This window comes from Festucalex cinctus, chromosome 9 (assembly GCF_051991245.1).
Source record: "Festucalex cinctus isolate MCC-2025b chromosome 9, RoL_Fcin_1.0, whole genome shotgun sequence".
Taxonomy (NCBI): Eukaryota; Metazoa; Chordata; class Actinopteri; order Syngnathiformes; family Syngnathidae; genus Festucalex; species Festucalex cinctus.
Window position 1 is genome coordinate 14,049,835 of NC_135419.1, and position 23,227 is coordinate 14,073,061.

At 41.1% G+C, this 23,227-nt stretch overlaps 2 protein-coding genes across 3 annotated transcripts in view; one reads left to right on the forward strand and one right to left on the reverse strand.

Moving 5' to 3' along the window:
* Positions 1-98: 98 nt before the first annotated feature.
* On the reverse strand, positions 99-6,449 carry LOC144025576 (uncharacterized). 2 transcript variants are annotated; one of them, XM_077531782.1, is made up of 7 exons: positions 5,973-6,449; positions 1,809-1,867; positions 847-885; positions 714-758; positions 542-622; positions 365-460; positions 99-283 (listed from the first exon to the last, which is right to left on the reverse strand). In XM_077531782.1, exons 1-7 carry the CDS (start codon positions 6,091-6,093, stop codon positions 164-166), a joined length of 561 nt encoding a protein of 186 aa, XP_077387908.1. In that variant the 5' UTR covers positions 6,094-6,449; the 3' UTR covers positions 99-163. The 2 variants fall into 2 exon arrangements, with proteins under 2 accessions (XP_077387908.1, XP_077387909.1); XM_077531783.1 differs by lacking the exons at positions 99-283; positions 365-460.
* The window catches only part of atrx (ATRX chromatin remodeler), a 29,003-nt gene continuing 11,830 nt past the window's right edge, over positions 6,055-23,227 (forward strand). Inside the window, exons 1-29 of the mRNA XM_077531781.1 lie at positions 6,055-6,287; positions 7,154-7,215; positions 7,344-7,390; positions 7,493-7,602; positions 7,697-7,777; positions 8,768-8,877; positions 9,013-9,080; positions 9,177-11,089; positions 11,178-11,250; positions 12,157-12,302; positions 12,387-12,563; positions 12,637-12,751; positions 12,826-12,922; positions 13,289-13,462; positions 13,726-13,867; positions 14,215-14,324; positions 14,541-14,687; positions 14,771-14,948; positions 15,101-15,238; positions 15,312-15,487; positions 15,570-15,687; positions 16,433-16,563; positions 16,712-16,806; positions 16,927-17,066; positions 18,394-18,553; positions 18,691-18,791; positions 19,537-19,645; positions 19,733-19,910; positions 20,059-20,250. Of these exons, the coding sequence (XP_077387907.1) occupies positions 7,159-7,215; positions 7,344-7,390; positions 7,493-7,602; positions 7,697-7,777; positions 8,768-8,877; positions 9,013-9,080; positions 9,177-11,089; positions 11,178-11,250; positions 12,157-12,302; positions 12,387-12,563; positions 12,637-12,751; positions 12,826-12,922; positions 13,289-13,462; positions 13,726-13,867; positions 14,215-14,324; positions 14,541-14,687; positions 14,771-14,948; positions 15,101-15,238; positions 15,312-15,487; positions 15,570-15,687; positions 16,433-16,563; positions 16,712-16,806; positions 16,927-17,066; positions 18,394-18,553; positions 18,691-18,791; positions 19,537-19,645; positions 19,733-19,910; positions 20,059-20,250 (5,283 nt within the window). The 5' untranslated portion in view covers positions 6,055-6,287; positions 7,154-7,158. The remainder of the gene's footprint in view (positions 6,288-7,153; positions 7,216-7,343; positions 7,391-7,492; positions 7,603-7,696; positions 7,778-8,767; positions 8,878-9,012; positions 9,081-9,176; positions 11,090-11,177; positions 11,251-12,156; positions 12,303-12,386; positions 12,564-12,636; positions 12,752-12,825; positions 12,923-13,288; positions 13,463-13,725; positions 13,868-14,214; positions 14,325-14,540; positions 14,688-14,770; positions 14,949-15,100; positions 15,239-15,311; positions 15,488-15,569; positions 15,688-16,432; positions 16,564-16,711; positions 16,807-16,926; positions 17,067-18,393; positions 18,554-18,690; positions 18,792-19,536; positions 19,646-19,732; positions 19,911-20,058; positions 20,251-23,227) is intronic.

Sequence of the window (23,227 nt, forward strand, 5' to 3'; positions counted from 1 at the left end):
GATATATCTATTTTTTTTAACTAAGTCTCCTGTATAATACCCCACCCCCTTGATTTGGGATTGTTTTTGTTTTTTGTTTTTTTGAAAAAAAAAAAAAAAAATGTTATTCAAGGGATTTTAGAATAAAATAAATAATTTACAAGTAATTCATATGAAAAACACATCAACCATCACTTTCATCTATATAAGACGACCGTTGCTTTGCACATCTTGCAATATCCTCCAACAATTGGCATAGATGATATTTTGTGTTGTTTGTCAGGTGACACTCCTCAACTCCATTCTAGAACACAACACGTGGATGAATTCAGTAAATATACAAAACTTGAAGATTGAGAGTTTTTATGATGTATGTATGGATTACCTCCTCATTGTAAGCATGCAGGTTACCGGCAAGTGTCGCTAGTTCATTACCGGTAGTATTGGTCAAGGCTTTCACAGCTTTGCAAAATTTATTTTTCTGGAAAGAAAATGTGACTAATAATGTCAACTACACGTTCATGTGACAAGTTGCTGTCATTTGAAAACGTCTCAAACCTACCTGACATGTTCCCTCATTTGGCTTCGGCGCCGTTGGTGACATAGTATTCAAGGCTTTCTCCGCTTCGCAAAAGAAACTTTTCTGTAAGAATAATAATAACTCTTAATAATGTTAAAGAACATTCACCTGAGCAAGCCTACGTTGCTGTCATTTGAAAATGTCTCAAACCTACCAGACATTTTCTGGCACTTGGCTTTTGCACCGTTACGTGCTGCAACTGCAAAAAAAACAAAAAACAAAAAAACAGAATAAATATAATAAAATAATAATTGCTATAGTATACTTTATTTTATTCATGTACTTACTGGGAGAAGACATGCATTCTCTGCTTCTTCCTGGACAAGCTTCAGTTGGGTGCGTTCAGAAAATGCAAGGGATGCCGAAAAGAAGGCCGTGAGTAACAATATTACATCAGTTCTAAATGTCTTCATGATTTAGAAGTTGAGCGCAGGCTGACGCTGTCAGGTGTAGAAAAAAAAAGCTTGAATGGGCCCCGCTTCCAAATGTGCTGCTTATATCGGCGAGAAATGCGGTTGTTTCACAGACGTAAGAGGAAAGTGCCACCATATAAGGGTGCACCACAAAGTGATCATCAAAAAGTACCATCGATGCAATCTCCTTTTATCTGATTTTATTATTCTATTTATAATCTATATAACAAATTCTTCTTTTTTTCTCGTTACTGGTTTAGAGGTGACATACTTTCTTATTATTGTGAATTAGCTCAATCACTAATAACTAAGCATGGCCTATGTGTACACTGCATGGGAACATGTACATGGGAATTTAAAAGTAAGCTAATGAATTTACAATTTTCTGTTATTTTGGGTTCACACTATCAAAGATTTTTATTTGTGTCCGTAAATTCATCTATTAGTTTTACAATACCTCACTATTTTGTGGGTTTTCTTACTTTTTTTTTCCCTTCTAAGTCATACCAGTCAAAAAAATATATATCAGTTTTTATTTTATTTTTTTTAAGGCAAATTTGTTTTACAAAAAGCAAGACCACGAACATTAGAGCTCGTCATCACAAAAATCCCCGTTCTTGGATGCTCTGAGCGTGCTGCTTCGGAAACTCAGAATGCTGTTCAAATGTGCCGTTGGATTATTCAGAGTACCCCATAATATGGAGTAACAGAGCCCACTGCGTTAAAAAGTAGTAAATGGTTAAAGCAAAAGGCTGTATTCGGAAATGAATACAGCACACGAGGATGATGAAACATCCGCTTAATAACATTAAAAACAACAGTGAAGTTTTTCTTACCAATTTTGTAGCAAAGGTAAAATTCTGTTGAGGAATGCGCCTTCGCCTTCTTCGCCGAACTGTTGAGGGTACATAATGGCTTAATAAAGACATACAATAGAACCGCCCCACAAAAAAAGCAGAGGTGGCAGATCCAGATCCACGTCTAGAAAGTAAAACCCCTGCCACAGTTTGCCTTTAGTCCCTTATGCTAGCTAGCTAGCTCCCTAGCAGGTAACCGGGGCACCTGGGGTGCGAGCTAGGGCGCTCACTAGCTAGCACCTGGGGCTCAAGCCAAATGTGGCAGGATTTTTACTTTCTGGAACTGGATTTGCCACCTCTGCAAAAAAAGTAAACATCTACTTTGCGAAAATTCACCTATCCCGGGGAATCATGGAATGTATAACATGCGAAAAATGAAGGAATATGTGACAAATAAAATTATGTGATTTTGTTAGTTTGTTTGTTTGTGTTTACTGGCAGAAACTGTCGTCCATGATCATCACTGAATCTCAGAAAAATCCCCAGCAAAGGCTTAAACTGCGCTCGGGGCATATTTGGCACTTGTATTAGGTCAAAAAAGTTTGTACACACAACAGATATAATTGAACTTGAATCTCCTGTTGCTTTCTCGGTTGAGAGATATTCTCCATCTGCACTGTGTAGCACAGCAGAGCGCACAATTCAGCTTTTATTGCCAGCAGCCACATCATCAGTGAACAGTAATTAACACTTGCCTCCACATGATTTGATATGCTTTGGATCATGAGCCGTTCTCATTTTTACTCTTCCTGTTAATTCTGATACAAGTTGGCTGTAAAAGTAATAAAAACTCACATTGTACAAATATGTCTTGACATCACTGCAACATGCCATGTGTTAGTCTTGTTGAAGGATTTATTTTAAGCAACATCCGGTTTAGCACTATACTTGCTGAGTCCCCCCCCCATCCCCATCCCCATCACACCAGATAAGAAAACTCTGCGTCAGCGTTTATCAATTGCTCATGAAAAAAAATACAAATAAATAAATGTTCCGTGGGTAGGAAAGGAGGTTTTGAGTAATTGAACTTTCCCTATGTGAAGTAGAGGAAAATGACACATTTTGGTATATTGCACATCAGTCTTTAATTAAATAGATGATAAAACACAAAATACGCGATATCTAGTCAAAATATCTTAATTCATATACTCATACAACTTTAATACACACTAAAAATCTTTTTTCGTGTCCCTGTGCACCCTGACAACCAGTTCTGCTTCATTTTCCAGTTAAACATTAACACGTTTATGTCAAGAATATTGTGAGTCGAATCACCCAACCAATTTTCAGTCAAATTCTACTGCATACCTCACAAAATGTTTATGTGCCGCTGCTGCCACTGAAAAGGTCCCAAGACATTGTAGGCTATTGACCTCTCTCACGTTTTTGGTTTAAGGTGGAGGTTGTGGTTCAGGGATCACTTTGCAATGTGTGTGTGAAGGACCCTGGTTAAACACATGGAATTATACTTCCCAGTGCCCACAGATGGCCACAGCAGGAGCACCACGATGCTCATTGAATTAGCTTAATACACGACTTGTAACCCAACTTTAGTTTTTAAAGCACTTTGGAAAAAGAAAAGAAAATGACCCGTAAAAACAAAGTGCTGTACATATCAGCTGTTAAATTATTTACATTCTTTTTAATCAGCTAATTTTCAGAGTATTTTTTTCTGTCTCTGAATAATTTTTTCCCTGTTTTCCCAATTTATTTATTTTTTTTAATTTTTTGAGTTTCTTAAAAATCATTTTGGACCTGTTTTTCTGTATGTCCGCCTGTTATTCCCATTATTATTTTTTTATATATATATATTTTTTTTCTGGAGTATTTTTTGTTTTGTTTTGCAAATTATTATTTTTTTTACTGTTTTTTTCTGAGCCAATTTTTCTCCCTCCCTGTTCCCCCTGTCGGAATACTTCAATCAATCAATCAACTTTATTTATATAGCACCTTTCATACATTTAAAATGCAACTCAAAGTGCTGGACATCCATAATGCAATAAAATAAAAGAAAGAAAAAGCCCCCCCATCCCCATGATCGTACCCACAGACACACCCAAAACCCAACAAACACATGAAAACCACAACATGGCGGGGCACAGATGTACCCTGTAAGGAAAGGCACCCAGGAGGAGTTCATCCACAGTGAGATGGATGAAGACCAAGCATCCCTCTCACTGTGGAGGCTCCCCCATGAGAAAACACTGGAGCTAAAAATTTTATAACTACCAAATAAAAACATTTAAACACTAAAAGAAAACGGTTAAACACGATAGAAAAAATAAATAAATAAAAACAAAGCTACAAGACAATATAGATTAAAAGTTAAATAAATAAAAGGGGATACAAAAGTAAAAATAATAATAAGTAAAATAAAATAAAATAAAATAAAAATAAAAAAGGTCAATCAAATGCCAAACTAAAAAAGTAAGTCTTAAGCCTCCTCTTAAAAACATAAATATTCTCTGCAGACCTGATGCTCTCTGGCATGCCATTCCATAGGTGAGGACCATAGTGGCTAAAGGCAGCTTCACCATGTGTCTTGGTCCTCACCTTTGGAATAGTTAAAAGGCCGCTGCCAGAAGACCTCAGAGGCCGCGAGGGGTAATAGGGTAAAAGCAAGTCAGATAAATAAGATGGGCCAAGACCGTTAAGACATTTAAAAACTAATAAAAGCACCTTAAAATCAATCCTGAAACGCACGGGGAGCCAATGCAGCGATTTTAAAACTGGTGTAATGTGCTCCCGCCCTCCGGTCCCCGTCAGCACACGTGCAGCTGAGTTCTGAAGGAGCTGTAGGACTGAAATATTCTTTTTGGGAAGACCAGAGAGCAGGGAATTACAATAATCTAAACGACAAGAAATAAAAGCATGCATCAGCACCTCCGTGTTGGCCTGTGAGAGAAACGGGCGGACTCTGGCAATATTCTTAAGATGGTAAAAACCGATCTTGGCTACATTTTTAATATGAGGATTAAAAGTTAGCTCAGAGTCAAAAAGGACGCCCAAATTCTTTACACATTGCGTGGGTTTAAAATCTTGTAGTTTAGGTAAAAGTTTCTCTCTCTGACCTTCAGGACCGATGACTAAAACCTCTGTTTTGTCCTGGTTGAGCTGCAGGAAATTTTCTGCCATCCATGACTTAATATCTAAAATACAATTTAAAAGGGTATCAATAGGCCCCATGTCATCAGGTGACACGGCGATATACAGCTGTGTATCATCAGCGTAACTGTGGAAGTTGACGCCGTGTCTCCTGATGACTTCCCCAAGGGGAAGCATATAAAGATTAAAAAGTAATGGGCCTAAGATTGAGCCTTGGGGAACCCCACATTTAATTTCATGGGTTTCAGAGGAACATGTATCCATACTTACAAAGAAATATCGGTGTGTGAGATAGGAATAAAACCAGTTAAAAACTGTACCAGAGATGCCCACCAGGCTTCTAAGTCTGTTTAATAAAGTGTGGTGATCTACTGTATCAAAGGCAGCACTTAAATCCAGTAGCACCAAGACTGTAAGCTTTTTCATATCTTCATTACACCTGATATCATTTAAAATCTTTAAAAGGGCAGTCTCGGTACTGTGGTTCATCCTAAAACCAGACTGATATTTCTCTACTTATGTTTGACTGTTTTTCCAGGGAATTTTTTCAAATGTAATTTTCCCCTTTTTTTTCCAGAATATTTTTGTCTGTTTATCTGGAGCATTTTTAATTTCTGTTTTTCTTTTTTTTTTTTTTTCCTGTTTTTTTTCTTATTAATTATTATTTAGGAGTATCATTTTCCAGAATATTTTGTTTTCAGAATATTTTCCTTGTTTTTTAGGGTAATAATTTCTGTTTTACGAATAATTTGTAATCTGTTTTTCTTATTATTTAAAAAAGGGTTTCTGAGTACTATTTCCTCATTTTTCCAAATTGTATTGAATTATGAAGCCACTTTGAACTCAATCGAAAATAGAGAAAAAAACAAAACACTTCCGTAGATCATTTATGATGATGATGATTATTATTGTTTGTTTAAAAATCATTTACGAATAACATGGCCCATCGCCACTGTGGCACAAAAGTTGTTTGCCCAAAAGCCATCAGACAGAAACGAGTACTTCACCGTGCAGCTATGCAAATGAATTGAAACGTACTGTTGTGTGCGGCTCCAGCTTGCATCGCGCGCCCACCTGGATTTGGGCCAGTGAGAGCGGGAGGGCATCCGGGGCCGTCAGCCAATGGGAGCGCTCGCAGGATTTCGGCTCCATGCGCCATTTTAGCGCGTCCACGGCCATCCGGTAAGATGGTCTCCGCGCTTTGTCTCCACTGACTGGAGTTGTTACCTTTTATTCTGGGACCTTTGTCGCCTTCCCACCGCCAAACGTCTACACCTTAGGTCCATTTGAGCCGTCCGCGCCGAGAACAAAACCCGTGTTCGTGCATTGAGAAATGACGACCGCGACCAGCAGGTAGGAGAGGCTCGGTTTTAATGTGTTTACACAAGTGTGTTGTGCATTGATTATACAGGACTGGAGTGCGCTTCCGTTTTGCTAGCGGTACGCCGAACCATTAGTGCTTGTTGGTAATTAGCATGCTAAGCTAACTAGCCGCTACCGACCGGCAATGTTCAAATTGTTAAAAATGCAAGTTGTACTATTCTCGTGCGTGTTTCATAAAGGTCGCCGTGTTTGGTGGCATCATTTTAAACCGACTTTGTAAAACGGACGTGGTTTGTTTCGTGTGCAAAAATGGCTCAATTTAGTAGCTGCTAGGTAGCTAGCAGTACCAGTATGCAATGCCATGATGGTATCGTCAGAGGGATGCAAGGCCCCGAGCATTGCATTTTTCGGTGCATGCCCATGCACTGGGGCTGGCATGCACCACGGGAGGGGGAGGGGGGGGGAATTTTAAGGTTGCTAGGGCAACATGGGGATGGAGGGTAAAAAAGAAGTCGCTCTGCTCGCACGGCGGCTGCGCTGCTGAAAATGCGAGCTCGTGTGAACTTATCTTCTTTGGTGTGTTTTGAAAACATGTTAAGGCGGAAATAAGGGAGGAGCAAATGCAAAGGAGCCTTCTCTCTTGGGATGAACAGCTAGTCGAATTCAAATCAACATTGCAATGTAATAATTTTAGTTGTAATTTGGAGGAAAAACGCTTCATATTGGTTATTCGGTAGTTTTTATATAATTGCACGGTTTTTATACTTTGGTGCTTAGTGCAGTCCACGTTTACAACTTTACATATAATCTCATGACAAGTGAAAAGTAACAACCGGACAATAAAATAGATGGATATATATTTTGACATTAAATCCATATATTATCCGTTTCTTCAGGTAAAATGAGTCTGCCTATTCCTGAATCCAGTCAAGACCAAATGGCAGAAAATACAGAGGAGGTTGGTGTTCTTCCAATTTAACTCATTTGATTGTCTATTAGAGTTGGTTGGTGTGCATCTGTTCTTATTGACTACAATAATGCCCTATTGTCCACAGACCAATTTAATTTGATCTTTTATGCTTGCAGCCTTGTAGCTCCGCAGAAACAGCGCTGTCCTCTTCCCGTAGAAAGAAGTGAGCAACCCTTTAAAAAGAACACACAAAAAAAAACTTCCAATTGCAAAGGTTTTCTCAGACACACTTGCACACTTAATATTTTTTGCTCCCACATTATAGGAAGACCACTACTGTAGCAAAGGCTGCTGGACAGAATGAGTCTGTCAATTCAGATGACAGTGACAATGAAGGGGCCACTTCTGACAGTAATGCGGGCAGCACATCCAAAGGTATTCATTTATTTATTTATTTATTTATTTATTTATTTTGCAATTAAGTTGTTACTACTGCATCAAAACCGATCTTTGCTCTCTGTGTTCCAAGGGACCTTAGTGTTGCGGCCGGCAGGGAGTGAAAATAAAGGCACTGTGAAGTTCAGAGTGGATTACAAACAGAAAAGTTCAGGTAATTACTATTGAATTATGTTTTTTTTTTTTCTTTTCTTTTTTTTTTGTGATGATGCTCAAAATGGAGGACAGTCTAAGCATAAAGTGGAACATAAGTTTTTTTTCATGTTACTATGGGCAGAAATCTTAACATTGGTGGGTGGGTTGCATTTAGATCTACAAAGACATAATTTTTTTTTTTTTTTTTTTTTTTTTTTTTTTTTTGTAATAATCTAATAGTCTTTTTGCTGAAGATGAAATTGAATGGATTGGAATGAAATTGGTTAGCACGTCCGCCTCCCAGTACTGAGGACGCAAGCTCGAGTCCAGGATCCGGCCTTCCTGGGTGGAGTTTGCATGTTCTCCCGTGCCTGCGTGGGTCTTCTCCGGGTACTCGGTTCTCCTTCCACATTCCAAAGACATTCATGGCAGTTTAATTGGGCACTCTGGATCGTCCCAAGGTGTGCTTGTGAGTGTGACTGGTTGTTTTTCTCTGTGTGCCCTGCAATGGGCTGGCAACCAGTTCAGGGTGTACCCCGCTTACTGCCCGAAGCCGGCTGGAATAGGCTCCAGCAATCCCGCAACCCTTGTGAGGAAGAAGCGGTTAAGAAAATGGATGGATGGATGGAATGAAATTGAAAATCATACATCTGTATTTTGTTAATACCATTGCATTTAAAAAAAAAAAAAAAAAAACCCCGGTAAACTATTCTCACTTTTGCATTACATGTTTGTACTTAAATTTGTCTATCTTGTATTTTTTACATTTTACTACTAATGGTCCTTAACTAAGTTTTACCCTTCTATGGTTGTTAATCATGTTAAGTTAGTTGTGTGATGAAAAAATTTGACACTTGTGCAAAGATTTGAATTTCTATTTTTTATTTTTTGGAAAAAATATGTCCAACTTAAGAAAAAAAATATATAATTTAGAAAACACACAGATTGTAGGTTGATTTTATTTTTTAAATGTTTCAAACCAAAAGAAGTCACAGTGTTTTGCCCACAGATAACACCCTGCAAAAGAAGATAAACTGCACAGCCTGTGGAAAGCAAGTTAACCAGTTTCAGCGAAAATCTGTGTTTGAGCACCCTGCTCTTAAAGTTCTTATTTGTAAGGTACGTAAAGTTTTTTTTTTTTTTTTTTTTTTACATAGTTTTCAAAATGTTTTTTGTTGTTGTTGTTGTTTTTAACCAACATTTCAATAAGGCTCTGGTTTGATAGTCTTGTATACGATCTCATCTTTCTTCTAGTCATGTTACAATTATTACACGAGTGATGACATCAGTAGAGACTCAGATGGAATGGATGAGCAGTGCAGGTAAGACATATCAATATAGGCAAACCATTTAGCGTCGTCATAATTCCAGTAGTAGAACTTTTTGCCTCCACCGTTAACCAATCCTCCACTTTCCAGGTGGTGTGCCGAAGGGGGCAAACTCATCTGCTGTGACTACTGCAGCAACGCCTTCTGCAAGAAGTGCATCCTTCGCAACCTGGGCAGAAGAGAGTTATCAGCCATAACTGATGAGAACTCCAAGTGGCACTGCTATGTGTGCAGGGCCGAACCGCTCCAGGACCTGATCTCCAAGTGTAACGGCGTCATGGCGAAGGTTGACAGCGAGAAACCCAAGCAGCGTAAATCCAGCAAAGGCGAGGAACGCAAAAGCAAGACATGTAATAGGAGTGAAGTCAAAGAGCACAAAGCAGTTGTAAACGGGAAAGAACACGCCGACGGCTCAGGGACCATAACGTTCTCATACAAAAAACTGCCCATACCCAAAGAACAACTAAAGAAAGCAAAAAAGCTGGTGGAAACCACAACTGGTTTGAACAATACATTCATCCAGTTTGTGCAGCAGGCTGCCACAGAGCAGGACGACAAGTCTGTCAGGTACAGGCATTTGAAAGCGTTCAAGGCGGTGCTGTCTGATTTGAAAAAAGCCCACGCTGCTTTAGAGGAGGCCCTGGAACCGGAGTTCAGAAGTATGGAACTACAAAATGGCGACAAGGGGCAACAGCAGGTCAGAAAAAGCACAAATGCAGTGCACCCTGTTGCGGTTGATGATGATGATGAGGTGGAGGAGGCGGACGCAACTGAGGAGTCAGACACGGTGCAAGATCTGCATGAAGAGAAGCCAGTAGTGGCTCACAGTAAGCCTCAGGAGGAGGAGGAGCAAGCCAAGACTGTGTGCAACAAACAGGAAGGCGCGCCGGACGAGGAATCGGAAAAGGAATCTCAGGAGGAACCAGTTGGTAAAGACAACAAAACAGAAGATTTAACCAAAAATGTCGATAAAACAAGAGTGTGTGATGGTGAGCTGCTGTCATCTGGTGAACTATCACTTGATCATGACATCATGTCTGTTCCTCCTTCAGTTCCGGAGGAGCTTTTTCAAATGGTGGAAAGTCTCGCAGATCCTCACATGCTGGCTCAGACTGACCCCACTTCGGCCGCAGACGGGGATGCGAAAGAAACTGGCCGCAAACAGAAAGTGAAGAACCTCATTGTTAAACTGACTCCAGTGCCAGTTGTGAGGACAAGTAGGTCAAAGTCCTCCAGGTCCAAAAACAAAGCACAAGATGAGGAAAATGGTGATTCTGATACAGGCAATGAACCAGCGAGCCCGCCACCTAATCGGCACCCAAGTAGAGTGAAAACCACTCCCCTGAGGAAGCAAGCTGGTAAGACTGTCGAGAACTCCTCCGAATCAGAGCAGGAGTCAGAGAAGGAGAAGAGTGACAAGTCCGAGTCCTCCAAGAAATCGATTAAGACTAAGAAAAAAGATGAGAAGCAGAGTAATGCTTCTTTGTCAGAGAAAGATGCAGGAGCCTCCGACTCGGATGAGGTTCCCGGCGTATTGCTTGAAAAGGTGGCAGGATGCAACAGCAGCGACGAGGAGAAAGAAACCCAGAGTTCCAAAAAACGTCTATTTAAAGAGAAACCCTCCCAAGACACAGACAAAAAACGCAAGAGGAAGTCAGAAGGCTCAGAGTCCGACATGGAACGCAAAGACAAAAAGGCATCAAAGAAGAAAAAACAAAATGTCTCCAACTCTAGCGACTCTGATGAAGACAAAGTGGGACCGGCGAAGAGGCGCTCGCGCCGCGTGACAAAACAAAATAAACCAGAGGAGGAGGACAAACCCGAAAAGAAGGCTGTGAAAAGATCGTATGAGAAGAAGCGCAAAGGTAAGAGGTCAACAGCTTCCGCCAAGTTGGAGTTGTCCTCCGGTGATGATGAGGACGAGCAACAGGCAGACGGCGACTCTGGAGACGATAGTGACCAGCAGGTGTTCAACCCCCTGATGGAAGACGGCATGCTGGGAGGTAATTGGTCTTCTTCATAGCATTTTAAACAGTCACAAAGTAATTACCTGCTCTTGACTTGATGGTACCCGTGCATATTGTTGTCAAGGTGATGAAACGCCAGTCAAAGAAGAAGCTCCTCAATTAGATGACGATGATGATGATGATGATCCCGAGAACAGGTACCAGCGTCATATGCTTTACGCTACGTCACACTCTCACAGTAAAAAACAGCTTGGCGGAGGGCCAAGAAAAGCCTGGTGACTCGCCAGGCCTATAAATTACTTGGCGGGGGGAACTGTGCTGTACACATTAGCCACAACGTTCAACATTGACACACACAAAAAATAAGCTTGATTTACTTTTTGACTTTCATGGAGCAAGTTGGATGTGCAGTCCATTTCAAGTCAAGTCACGGCACACTATTATTACATTTAGTGGGTACGCAACCATGAATCAAATTCAGAAATGCAAAATAAAACCAATTGTTGCAGTGACTGTGCACTTGTTAGCCACATTAGCATGCTGGCTGAGTATTTGCTCCTATTGGTACTCTGAATGTGTTTTTAATCTTTCCTTAATGTGTGGTTAATCACATGAGCACACCTGGGAGATTTAAGTTGACGCCTCTCTCCTTGCTTTTTACGCCCATTTTACGCCGATGTCCAGCGAGACTTGGAGTTCCTTTGTTAATTCCTCCTGAGTTCTTTTTCGTGCTTTCTCTAGTGCCTCCATGTAGAAACGTGTAACTGTTTAAGTTTGCAGTTTAAATTGTGCCTCACAAGCATGTGTCTTTGCGGATTCCTTGGCCAAACCGATGTTGTTTTACCCAGTGCAAATACCGGCAGTATTTTGTTATCCGTTCCTGCTTGATCTCGCGGCCGGAGTACGAGTCGTCTTCGCGTATAGCGCCCGCCGCACGTCGGCAAAAAGCTGGGGTCCAAACTCGGGGTGCACGATAATGCTAACACTGTATGATTTGTGTGTGTGTGTGTGTGTGTGTGCGTGTGTGCGTGTGTGTGTGTGTGTGTGGTGTGTGTGGTGTGTGTTAGAAATATTAATCATTCCTCTGTTCCCTGCCTTTTAAGAATCGCAAAGAAAATGCTTCTTGCTCACATTAAGTCCAACTTCTCCTCCGGGGCTGAGAGCTCCTCGGAAGATGAAGGTGAGGAAGTGAAGAAGAAGCGCTCCCAAAAAGTGAAAAAAGAAGATGATGACAATGAGGAAGAGCAAGGTAGATTGAATTAACTGAATCGAATGCAAATGTGTTTTTGCTTTCCTTTTTGCTTTGTCTGTTATGGATTGTGTTCTTGTTCAGCAAGCGACAATACAGAAGACTCCGGTTCTGATGTAGGGGTGAAGAAGAGTGGCAGACGGCACGCGTTGCTTCGCCACAAGCTCACGCTCAGTGAGGCAGACTCGGATGACGATGGTAAAGAAGATAATGCAGAAAAGACCAAGAAAGTGGCCAAGAAGAAGAGAGAAAAGAAGAAAGGTTCGCCCTTTACACGTCAATTGTGAGCTCAATATTTGCTTTCCGTGAGTAACTTCTGTCTTCTGTCTGGCAGTGGACAGCGACGATTCGGCTGATTCTGACTTTAAGAAGTCGGCATCCAGTGAAGAGTCTGCGATGAGCGACGCGCTCAGCGACTCGGACAAAGAAGAGAAGCGTCGAAAGACAAGGTAAGAAATCCAAGCACTCGCTCGCAACATTCTATTTCTCTGCTTCTAAAACTAATTCCGCTGTGGCTCTGCAGATCCTCAAAGAAGAAGGATGATGAGAAGCAGAAAGGTAACAAACAGAAGAAGAAGAGACGCAGGATCAAAGTACAGGATTCCTCCAGCAACGAGAAGGTGTTTAAAATATATACCAGTGCTCAACAATGAGTGCACCTCAGAAGAATTGTTAGAAAGACAAGAGTTTTGTTTGAGTCATTATTTTCTTTGGCATATCATATGACAATATATATACTATACACGAGATGTAGTTCTGCTAAGTCCAAAGTGCAAGAACTTTGGAGTCTGACTTGCTTAACCTTCGCAACCACGGTCATGCATGACACACAAAATGCATTTTGAACTTATCCCCGGAGCGTGTCGTAAGGATTACGGAGGGGCACGCATTAATCAAGGGGTTCGCAGGCTACTGATCAAAGGTCGCCTTCCCCCCCCCAAGGGGCAGAAGATCTGAGAGCTTAACTTTAATGTTCATTTCCACAGAGCGGAGAGGAAGACGGCGACGACCCAGATGAAGAGCGCAAAGGCCGCAAAAAGATCCGCAAAATCCTCAAGGATGACAAGCTGCGGACAGAGACGCGGGATGCGCTGAAAGAAGAGGAAGATAGGAGGAAACGTATAGCCGAAAGAGAGGAGCTGAGGAAGAAACTCAGAGAGGTGAAAAAAATGAAGTATTATTTTCAATTTCATTTGATGGCTTGAATTTTTGCACGTATTAAGGCTTGGTTAATAATAATATGATCTGGTTAATAATGAAGGCCTTAATGATTTCTGTTGCTAGAAGAGGTTTAACAAGTGTTTATTTTTAGTTTGTTCTGCTTTTGTCCAAACCGATTAACAAAATTCTAAGTGTGGATGCACTTGTAATACATTTTCTTCTAAGCAATGTTTTTGTTAAATAATGATATTTTTGTGTTCAGACAATTGTGTTGGAAGAGTCTTCCCAGGTGACATGCCCCATCACCACCAAGCTGGTTCTAGATGAAAATGAAGAGACCAAGGAGCCACAGGTGCAGGTGCACAGGAACCTTGTCACCAAGCTCAAGCCTCACCAGGTTGACGGTAAGGACAAGATGAAGGAAGCGTTGGATGGGCATGATTAAGCCACTTGCTGTTTTTCTTTGTATAAAGTCTTGTGATTTGCCTCATAATGGGAAACCTCATGTCCTGTTTGAAATTTAACCCAAATTGACAGAATTTCATATGCCGTTCCATATTTTTACAAATAAGGCCATGTTTAATTGTTGGGAATTGTTTTAACTTTGTCTTTTGAAATACAGCGGCACTGCAAAAGAGTGACATGAAATTAATCTAAATAAATGAATCAATAAAATAGACTTGAATCACAGAATATCAGATAAAAATAAGTGTATATTTGAGAAGCCCTATCATCTTTGTCATGTTTTTAGGGGTGCAGTTCATGTGGGATTGTTGCTGTGAGTCTGTGAAGAAGATTGAGAAGTCACCTGGCTCCGGTTGCATCCTTGCTCACTGTATGGGTCTGGGGAAAACACTTCAGGTAGGTAGAAGAGAAGCTGTGATCAAGTGGTTAGGAATGTATGACCCAGAGTGTCCCAGGTTACACTGTTCTGTAAGGCATCAACCGCGTTGATGGATTAAATGCAGGATTCATAGTAAATATGTTTTTGCGGGTGCTATCTTTAACTGATTGTTGATTGCTGTCCTACACAATTGTTGTCATTGCAACTCATGTAGTTCCCCTTTCCCCCTGTAGGTGGTAGCATTCCTTCATACTTTGCTTCTTTGTGAGAAGCTCGACTTCTCAACTGCACTGGTGGTTTGTCCCCTCAACACAGTCCTTAATTGGGTCAACGAGTTTGAGAAATGGCAAGAGGGAATGAAAGACGACGAGAGTTTAGAGGTCATAAATTGCTTTGACAGCTGCTCGTCACCAAACATGAACCTTTTGAAGGATTAACCGGTGATTTGTGATGTATTTAACAGGTGACGGAGCTGGTCACAGTAAAGAGGCCACAGGAGCGAGCGGTCGCCCTCCAGCAGTGGCAGGATATGGGCGGTATCATGATAATGGGCTATGAGATGTACCGAAACCTGACGCAAGGAAGGAACACCAAGAGTAAGAAGCTGAAAGAGACATTCCAGAAGACACTGGTAGACCCAGGTATGGCCATGCAGTATTATAGTGCATAAATGTGTGCTTGAGTGTTTTGATACAAATCCAATGAGGATTAAAATTAAACTAAAAGCAGGATTCAAAATAGTTAAATGGACTGCCAATCCCATTTTACCGTTTTAAACGTACTTTCCCTTCAGGTCCCGACATGGTGATATGCGACGAAGGTCACATCCTGAAGAATGAGGCATCAGCTGTGTCCAGAGCCATGAACTCTATCAGGACCAGGAGGAGGATTGTCCTAACCGGAACACCTCTTCAAAATAACCTGATTGAATGTAAGCGCGCCTGCAGCTGCCGAATTTCTATCAGAAAACGACAATCTTCTGAGTTCCCGTGTCCCCCTGTCAGACCACTGCATGGTGAACTTCATTAAGGAGAACCTGCTCGGGTCAGTCAAAGAGTTCCGCAATCGGTTCATCAACCCCATCCAGAACGGGCAGTGTGCCGACTCCACGATGCAAGATGTCCGCATCATGAAGAAGAGGGCTCACATCTTGTATGAGATGTTGGCTGGATGTGTTCAGGTAACACGCGCGCCCCGATGATTGTCTTCTTTCCTCACATGGTTGGTGCTACAACTGAAAGTGTCTTTATGCTTTATCCCAGAGGAAAGATTACACAGCGCTCACAAAGTTCCTGCCCCCCAAGCACGAGTATGTGTTGTCCATAAGAGTTACTCCAATCCAGTGTAAACTCTACAGATACTACCTGGAGCACTTTACTGGTGAGATGCAAGCTGCATGGAAATTTTTCAGTTTCTTGTGCATGGACCAAATTTGTCAATTTGTCTCCTGACTTCCACTATGTTCTGAATTTTTGGGTGGTTATTTTCAGCCTGACCTCTAGGGCCCGCTAAGATGACATTTTAACTCTCCTACCAAACACTAAAGAAAATAAAGACTTGTAGTATTAATATGCAAATAAGTTTAGTTTTTCTACCTTTATGGGTGACATTTTTTGGACTTATTTTTTTTCCTAGCTCTGCTCTCACTTTTCTGTGCCTCTTTGATGAGGCGTTTAGTGGACTTCCCTCTGTGTGTGCGCGCATGTAAGTGTGGCAGCTGGCAGAATGCCGCAGGCAGGGTTTAAGCACGGTTTCCCACGTCTGCCTAATGAAGAGGTTTGGGAGAGGAGGATAGGGGCGGGGAATGTGGGGGCATACCACAAAGGAAACAACGTTAAGGTGGCTGCGGGGGAATATGAAAATGTTTGCACCAAAAATGAAAACAAAATCTTTGAATGTTGACCTCCACATAATGGTCTTTGCCCAACCTCGCCTCAAACCCCCCCACTCCTCTGACCACCACGCAGTCCGTAAAGGTCAATTTGCTCGATACCAAGACCAGCTATCAGTACAGGCAGAAATGAGACCCTCTTCATGTTCCATGCCGACCATATTCAGTATAAAAAGTCGAAACCTTCAGCCTGACGTTCACCGCCTGCGTCTCACCCTCTCCCACATGTTGCAGGTGTGGGGAATGCTTTGGAGGGGGGGCGAGGCCGCGCAGGGACCAAACTCTTCCAGGATTTCCAGATGCTCAGCAGAATCTGGACCCATCCCTGGTGCCTTCAGCTGGATTACATCAGTAAAGAAAACAGGGTAGATATGGGAAGACCAGATGAAACCTGGCTGATGTGATGAGCTTGGGAGTATGGGAGTGATGATCATCCACATTTCTGAAAAACAAATGCGCATGTGCATCGATTCTGCTCTATGTAGTACGCCACTACACGTTTTTCTCTTTCAGGGTTTCTTTGACGAAGACAGTATGGAGGAATTCATCGCCTCAGAGACCGACGAGTCGTCCCTTAGTCTGAGCTCGGATGAGGAAAAGCAAAAAAAGTAAAGATTCCAGTTCCCCGTGTTAGCTCTTTATAAAACCAGAGACACATTTGTACTCCCCCTGTTCTTCCATCTGTTACTCTCACTGACCCTGTGTCCTCCACTGTCCCTCCTTAATAGGAAAAAGAAGAAAGGCAAGGGAAGAAAGAAGGGATCTGATGACTCTGATAGCGACGATGTGGAAGTCATCAAGGAGTGGAACACCAGTTCTCGGGGCAGGAATGGAGAGGGCCGAAACAGGGCTGAGCCCGTAGAGGAGCGTAAGTTTTGGAGCCTGGAGAATAGCTTTGCGTGTTGTCGGTGAACGTAATTGAGCTTGACAACCAATGCGGACAAAATCTGATGATGAACAATGAGGGGTCATACACAGCCAGATGGTGGCTTAACAGCTTGTAGGCCTGTTGACACCGTATAAGATCAGGGCATCCATTTTGTGCAGCGCTAATTAGGGGCGTGCTAAAAAACAAAAAAAGTCGATACGGCAATATATCATTGCAGGCCTCATTACAATACATGTATCGATACGCAGGCGTCAGAATCGATATTGCTCGTTAACTGTAAATAGTTCATGTGTTGCTTGCACAGGGCTGTATAGCCTCATTGAAGTTGCGCAGAGGAGACACGGGTGCCTTTGCAGCTTGCATTTTGGCTATAAAAAATAAAAACAGCAGCATCTTTGAAGTTAATTGCCTTCAATTAGTGCACCTGCAGGAGGAGCATGAGGGAGCGAGGAAAGAGACATGAGTGCCTTAGTTTGCATTGTACTTAGTTAAAAAAAAAAAAAAAAAAGTGTACGTATGAAGTCTGTTTTAAAAAAATAGCTCACCAGTGATTGGACACTGTCTTGCTAAGAAAAATTAAAACAGAGGAAGAATATCAACATTTATTTACTAATAAACTTAACATGATACATGTTTCTTAATGTACCACTTTTCCTATATTATTTAAAAACGAAATAGAATGTGTTGCATGAAAAAAAAAAACTTTTTTTTTTTTTAATTTCCCCAAATATTTCAAATAAGCACATTTTAGAGCTGTAATTTTAATACTTTTTGATATTTTTTCCTCATATCACCTCATGCCTATTCATAAAGTGTGCGTGTGAAAGCTGCTCCTTGCGCAGCAGCGCATGCACATTTAGACCAGGCATGGTGGTAAACCAGGAGAGCTGCTAACACAAATATTTTTTCCATTCAGCATAATAAACATATCATTTAGGTATGCATATGACTGTTATTATAAAATGCAAGTAAATTAATGTAAAATATCAGGACACGTATCGCCTTGAAGATCATGTATTGGGATTCATATGTATCGCGATGCGTATCGTATCATGATTCGTAACGTGAGGTTGTTGGCAATACCCAGCCCTCGCACTAATCATATTGTGTCCAAAATGAAGGTCTTTAAAAAGCTTGCGTAATATTAATGAGCTTGTTGTGTTAATAATGTTCAATTCAATTCAAAAATTTTATTTCACTCTTCAAAAAAGAAATGAAAGGGGACAGAAAGAAGTGAAATTTGTGATATCTGTCAGTGACCAATAATTAAAAATAAATTTATCTAATTTATTTTTTTGTTGCAAAGAACCTCAAGCTCAAGCATCAGGCTCAGCACCAGGGAGCCCCACCGCTGACTGGCACAAGGAGTTTGTCACCGAGGCCGATGCTGAACTCATAGAACACTCCGGAAAAATTACGGTCCTCTTTGAAATCCTGCGCATGGCAGAGGAAGTGGAAGATAAAGTGTAAGCATGTCTGCTCTCTGAGGATATCTGCACACATCTGTGGAATGTGCCGCTTGTGTGTCGCTGGATTTGTAGTGTAAGGGGATAGTGTATTGAGAAGTAAAGTGACACCCAGGAATCTTTGTGCCCATCCGCAGGTTGGTGTTTAGTCAGTCTCTTATCTCTTTGGACCTGATTGAGGATTTCCTGGAGCTGTCTTGCAGAGCTGCAGATGAAGACAAGATCTCGCCATACAAAGGTAGACTTTATACTTCCGTCCCACGTGTTCTTTTTATTCAAGGAGATCTCGTTTTGGCTCTCTTGCGAGCCTGTTAATTACTTGACTGAATGATCCTATCCTGTGTTTGCCTGTGATCCACTTCCCACTGAATGGTTTGCTTTGTAATGCTGCTCTTAGTCATGATTTGCTAAAGTAACCAAGTACCCTTTTAATAATAGAAAACAGCTACTGATTTATATTGAGCTTGATGGCCTTTGGTGTGTGTCCCAAAATTCATTTTGATTTTTTTTTTTTTTGTGTGTTGATACGGAAATTGCTAACATCACCAGCAAGCCCACTTATAGCATGGATTCTTGTCCAGTCACATTTTAGCCTTAAGCATGCACACATATATACATACACAGTGCCAGTGGTGTAAGGTCATGTTCCCAATTCAACGTCAACAGCTGTTTTTACTTTCATTTTGAAAATGATTAGACCTTGACTTTTTATTCCGCCAAAAATGTTTGCTCAAGGGTTTGTAATTTGTAATGAAAAGATCACAGTGCTCTAATTGGAAACATGCTGAACCGTCGGCTGATGAAGGCTAGCGAGGGGGTGGCCATCTTGAAGGTTACATACCGTCTATGTGCTCATAGCCAAACCAGGTCTGCTTTGACGAGAACCGGCCTAGTCAATGCTGACATTTGTTGTTGAAGGGCTCCTCAGCAGTTTGATGATGACATTGAAAAGCAGGTTTCTTCACTCTTCTGTGTCTGCGAAGGTGAGGGCAAGTGGTACAGGAACATTGACTACTATCGTCTGGATGGCTCCACCAACGCCACCGCCAGGAAGAAGTGGGCTGAAGAGTTTAACGACCCAAACAACACGAGGTGATTTATTGATTCAAATGTCTGACTTCAACAAAACAATTGAGACATCATTTATGTAAGTCCTCTCCGCGTTCCAACACATTCCAGGGGTCGTTTGTTCCTCATTTCCACGCGAGCTGGCTCCCTTGGCATCAACCTGGTGGCGTCCAACAGAGTCATTATCTTTGACGCCTCCTGGAATCCTTCGTATGATATCCAGAGTATTTTCAGGGTTTATCGCTTCGGCCAGCTGAAGACCGTCTTTGTCTACAGGTTCCTGGCACAGGTGATCTTGGCAGGATGTTTTTCTTTTTCATATTTTTTGTCATTGTCTGTTCAAAAGCCAACAAATTGCTTTTAAACTCTGCCAGGCAAACCATGCTAACCAAGTTTATATTTATTGGACCTTCTTTCGTTTCTTATTCTCTTCTCAGGGCACAATGGAAGAAAAAATTTATGACCGGCAGGTTACCAAACAGTCTTTGTCATACCGAGTGGTGGACCAGCAGCAGATTGAAAGGCACTTTACTATGAACGAGCTGGCGGAGCTTTACACTTTTGAGCCCGATATGCTGGACGATCCCTCTGAGAAGAAGAGCAAGAAAGCCACACCGATGCTCCCCAAGGTAAACAGTCAGGTTTTTTTTTTTTGCTAGTCCTACACTACACATTCATATGACAGACCAGTCTACTAATAAGTGAAATGTCGTCTAAGTCAGATGTGTAATTAGGCTTTTATGGAGTTCCCCAAAAAGTCTTTAAGCCATTAGTAATACTGTACAGTAGGGGTGTGAATTGCCTAGTACCTGACGATTCGATTCGTATCACGATTCACAGGTCACGATTCGATTCGATACCGATTAATCCCGATACGAATTTATAAGTCGATTGTTGCGATTTTTTTCATTCAAATTTAGAAAATACTAATCAGTAAGCTTGTAGAGTGTAAGATTTATATGAAAATGTATTATTTATTTATCTGAAATTTCAGTCTTATAGAGGTTGTAATCTGTTTCATGTTTGAACAGCATTAAAATAAAATATTAAGGCTTAATGTTCCGTTCATATAACATTCTTCCATGCTCAAGGTGTGAATCCTTAAAAAAAAAAAAAAAAAAAAAAAAAAATCGATTCTGCCGATTATTGAATCGATTCGAGAATCGCGCGATGTAGTATCGCGATATATCGCCGAATCGATTTTTTTTAACACCCCTACTGTACAGTGTTTTTGGTCCTCTCGTGTAGGCTAGCTATTTATTCATGACTCATCTTAAAGTTCTGTAAAATAATAGGTGTGTGTGTGTGTGAATGTGAGCATGAGTGATTCTTTTTTTTTAATTTAATGTCAGGATGTGTCCAGTTCTCCAATGTCGCAAATAATAGGTAAACAGTGTGAATACTATTATTCAATTTGTTACATTTCATAGGTTGTCTATACTGCCCCACTTATGACAAAAAGTTAATGTGTTCACCATAATACATCGTCAACTCGACAATATTTCATATTAACTGACATTGTCATCACCAAGAGTTGGTTCACTGATCATGTTGTTTACAGTTGCTGGAGTTCAGTCCATATAATTTAGTTGTGGTTCTTCAACGATGTTGCACTGCCCTCACAGGAATTCTGCAACTGCTGTTATGGTTTTTGTGACCTTTTTTGAACAGAAGTGAATCAGCATTCTTATGTGAAATGCTTTCCCCCACCTACTTTTTACGTTGTTATTTAGGCCCCCTGGGTTTTTAATGAGAACACACTGCACTCGCATGAGCTGTCCAACTCAGCGCAGCTGCACGCATCTGTTTACTGCTATTTACTAAATAGTCTCCTCCTTGCGATGCTGCTATAAACCTGCACTTTTTCCTCATTCCTTGCCATCATTTACTTTGTTGTTGATCTCTTAATTTGTCCTCTTGCCTTCACTATTTTTTTTTTTTTTTTAGTCCACAGAGTTGATAGACTTTTGTTGTTGTGTTAAGCTGCTCTTAGTTTGGATTTGACTAAGGTTTCTTAACTGAAATCTGTAAACAGGGCGGATAAAATAAACATGGCTTATGCAAACTTTCACGCCAAGCCATCTGTCGTCCATTCTACAGTATGCAGTCTAAATCACCTTACACTGTTCCCTCGATGGGTTAATGAACAGGTAGGAGCCCTGATTCAACTCAGCTAGGAACCGACTATTGCCCAGATACGTTTTGTAGGCTACGTACATCCATTTCGGAATTTAGTGAGATATCAACATATTTATTTTACACAGTATTAAGGACGAGTTTGAAGTCATTGACAAGCTGCCTGTTGGGGAACTAGCTGATGATGATGATGGCAACAGAGCTGAGAGTATGATGGAAGGAATTCTGTCTGGATTCATATGAAGATGAGTCAGAAAGACTTATTGCCTTGAGCCAACTGCCTTCTGCGCAGACAAGGGCGTAAGTTAAGTCATGGCATAAGGATCTTCACTCTGCAAACATAAGTGATGTCGATGCAAAACTTAGCATTGCCCTTTTCAGCGACTTGTTCATCTGATTTTTAGCTCTTTAGTTGTTACTTGACTTCCCAGAGCCTCGCCTTCATTAAGCTTCGCCATCTTGTCCCCATGATGTTTGCAGCCATCTGTTCTGCTGACTCACCTCTCTACTGCTGCATGTTCAAAGCGAACCCAGTAAAGTTGTTTTTCTTATCCTCCCCTTGTACTCCCCGTGCCTGATGAAGGGTCATTATTTAAACCCCTCTCTTAAAAGATGTCTCTGTGCTCTTCAGAGAAACTAATTGAAGACAAAAGAGGCAGGCGTGCTTCCACTTAATGACAAAGAAGGTTGCGCGTCCCAGGTTTTGACTTCCCACCCAACCCTTCCAAACCCTTTCCTGCTCATCACGGAGCAAGCATCCACTTGCAGAGCGCGCTCCTCCGCCAGCCCAGCATGTTGTACAGCTCCACTGGTTTGCAATGTGTCAGCTGTTACTGTAGGCTGTGTGCATACATTGCAGTTTGTGGGCAGAAGGTGACAGTAGCAGTGATTATTAGGCCAAGGCGCATTCCTGAAGACTGTAGGGAGGATTCGGTGTAGGTTGAGTATACGTAAATGAGAATAAACTGGAGTGATAAAACACACTTTTTTTTTTTTTTCCTCTTGGATATATTTCTCCACTCATACTTTATTTATTTTTTTTTATTTTTTTTTTAGTGACCCTTCCAAATAGGGAAAGACCAATTAGGCCAGGCAAATTATCAGCACCAATATTTAGCATATTAATAAATATTGGCATCTTTTGAAGAATCTCATGGCCGATAATAGATCGTTTTAAAGCTGTGCTAACTTCTGGGACACTTATTTAAATTTTCACTAAACTTTATAAAAGATGTTGCTGACCCTGGTAGCTCTCTGCACTTTCTGTTTTTGTTTGAAGTTAAATCTTAAGATCAATAAAATTTTTTGGAAACATTCATTTACTGTAGAAAGCAATGGAGAGCTAGTTGCATGTTTGTTTTTGTTACATTTTTTTTTTTAGAAATGCTAGTGACCCTGGTAGGTCGCTAAACCTTTCATTAGAATCTTGGAGTTTTGTTGACTAAGATAAAAAATAAATAAATAAATGAA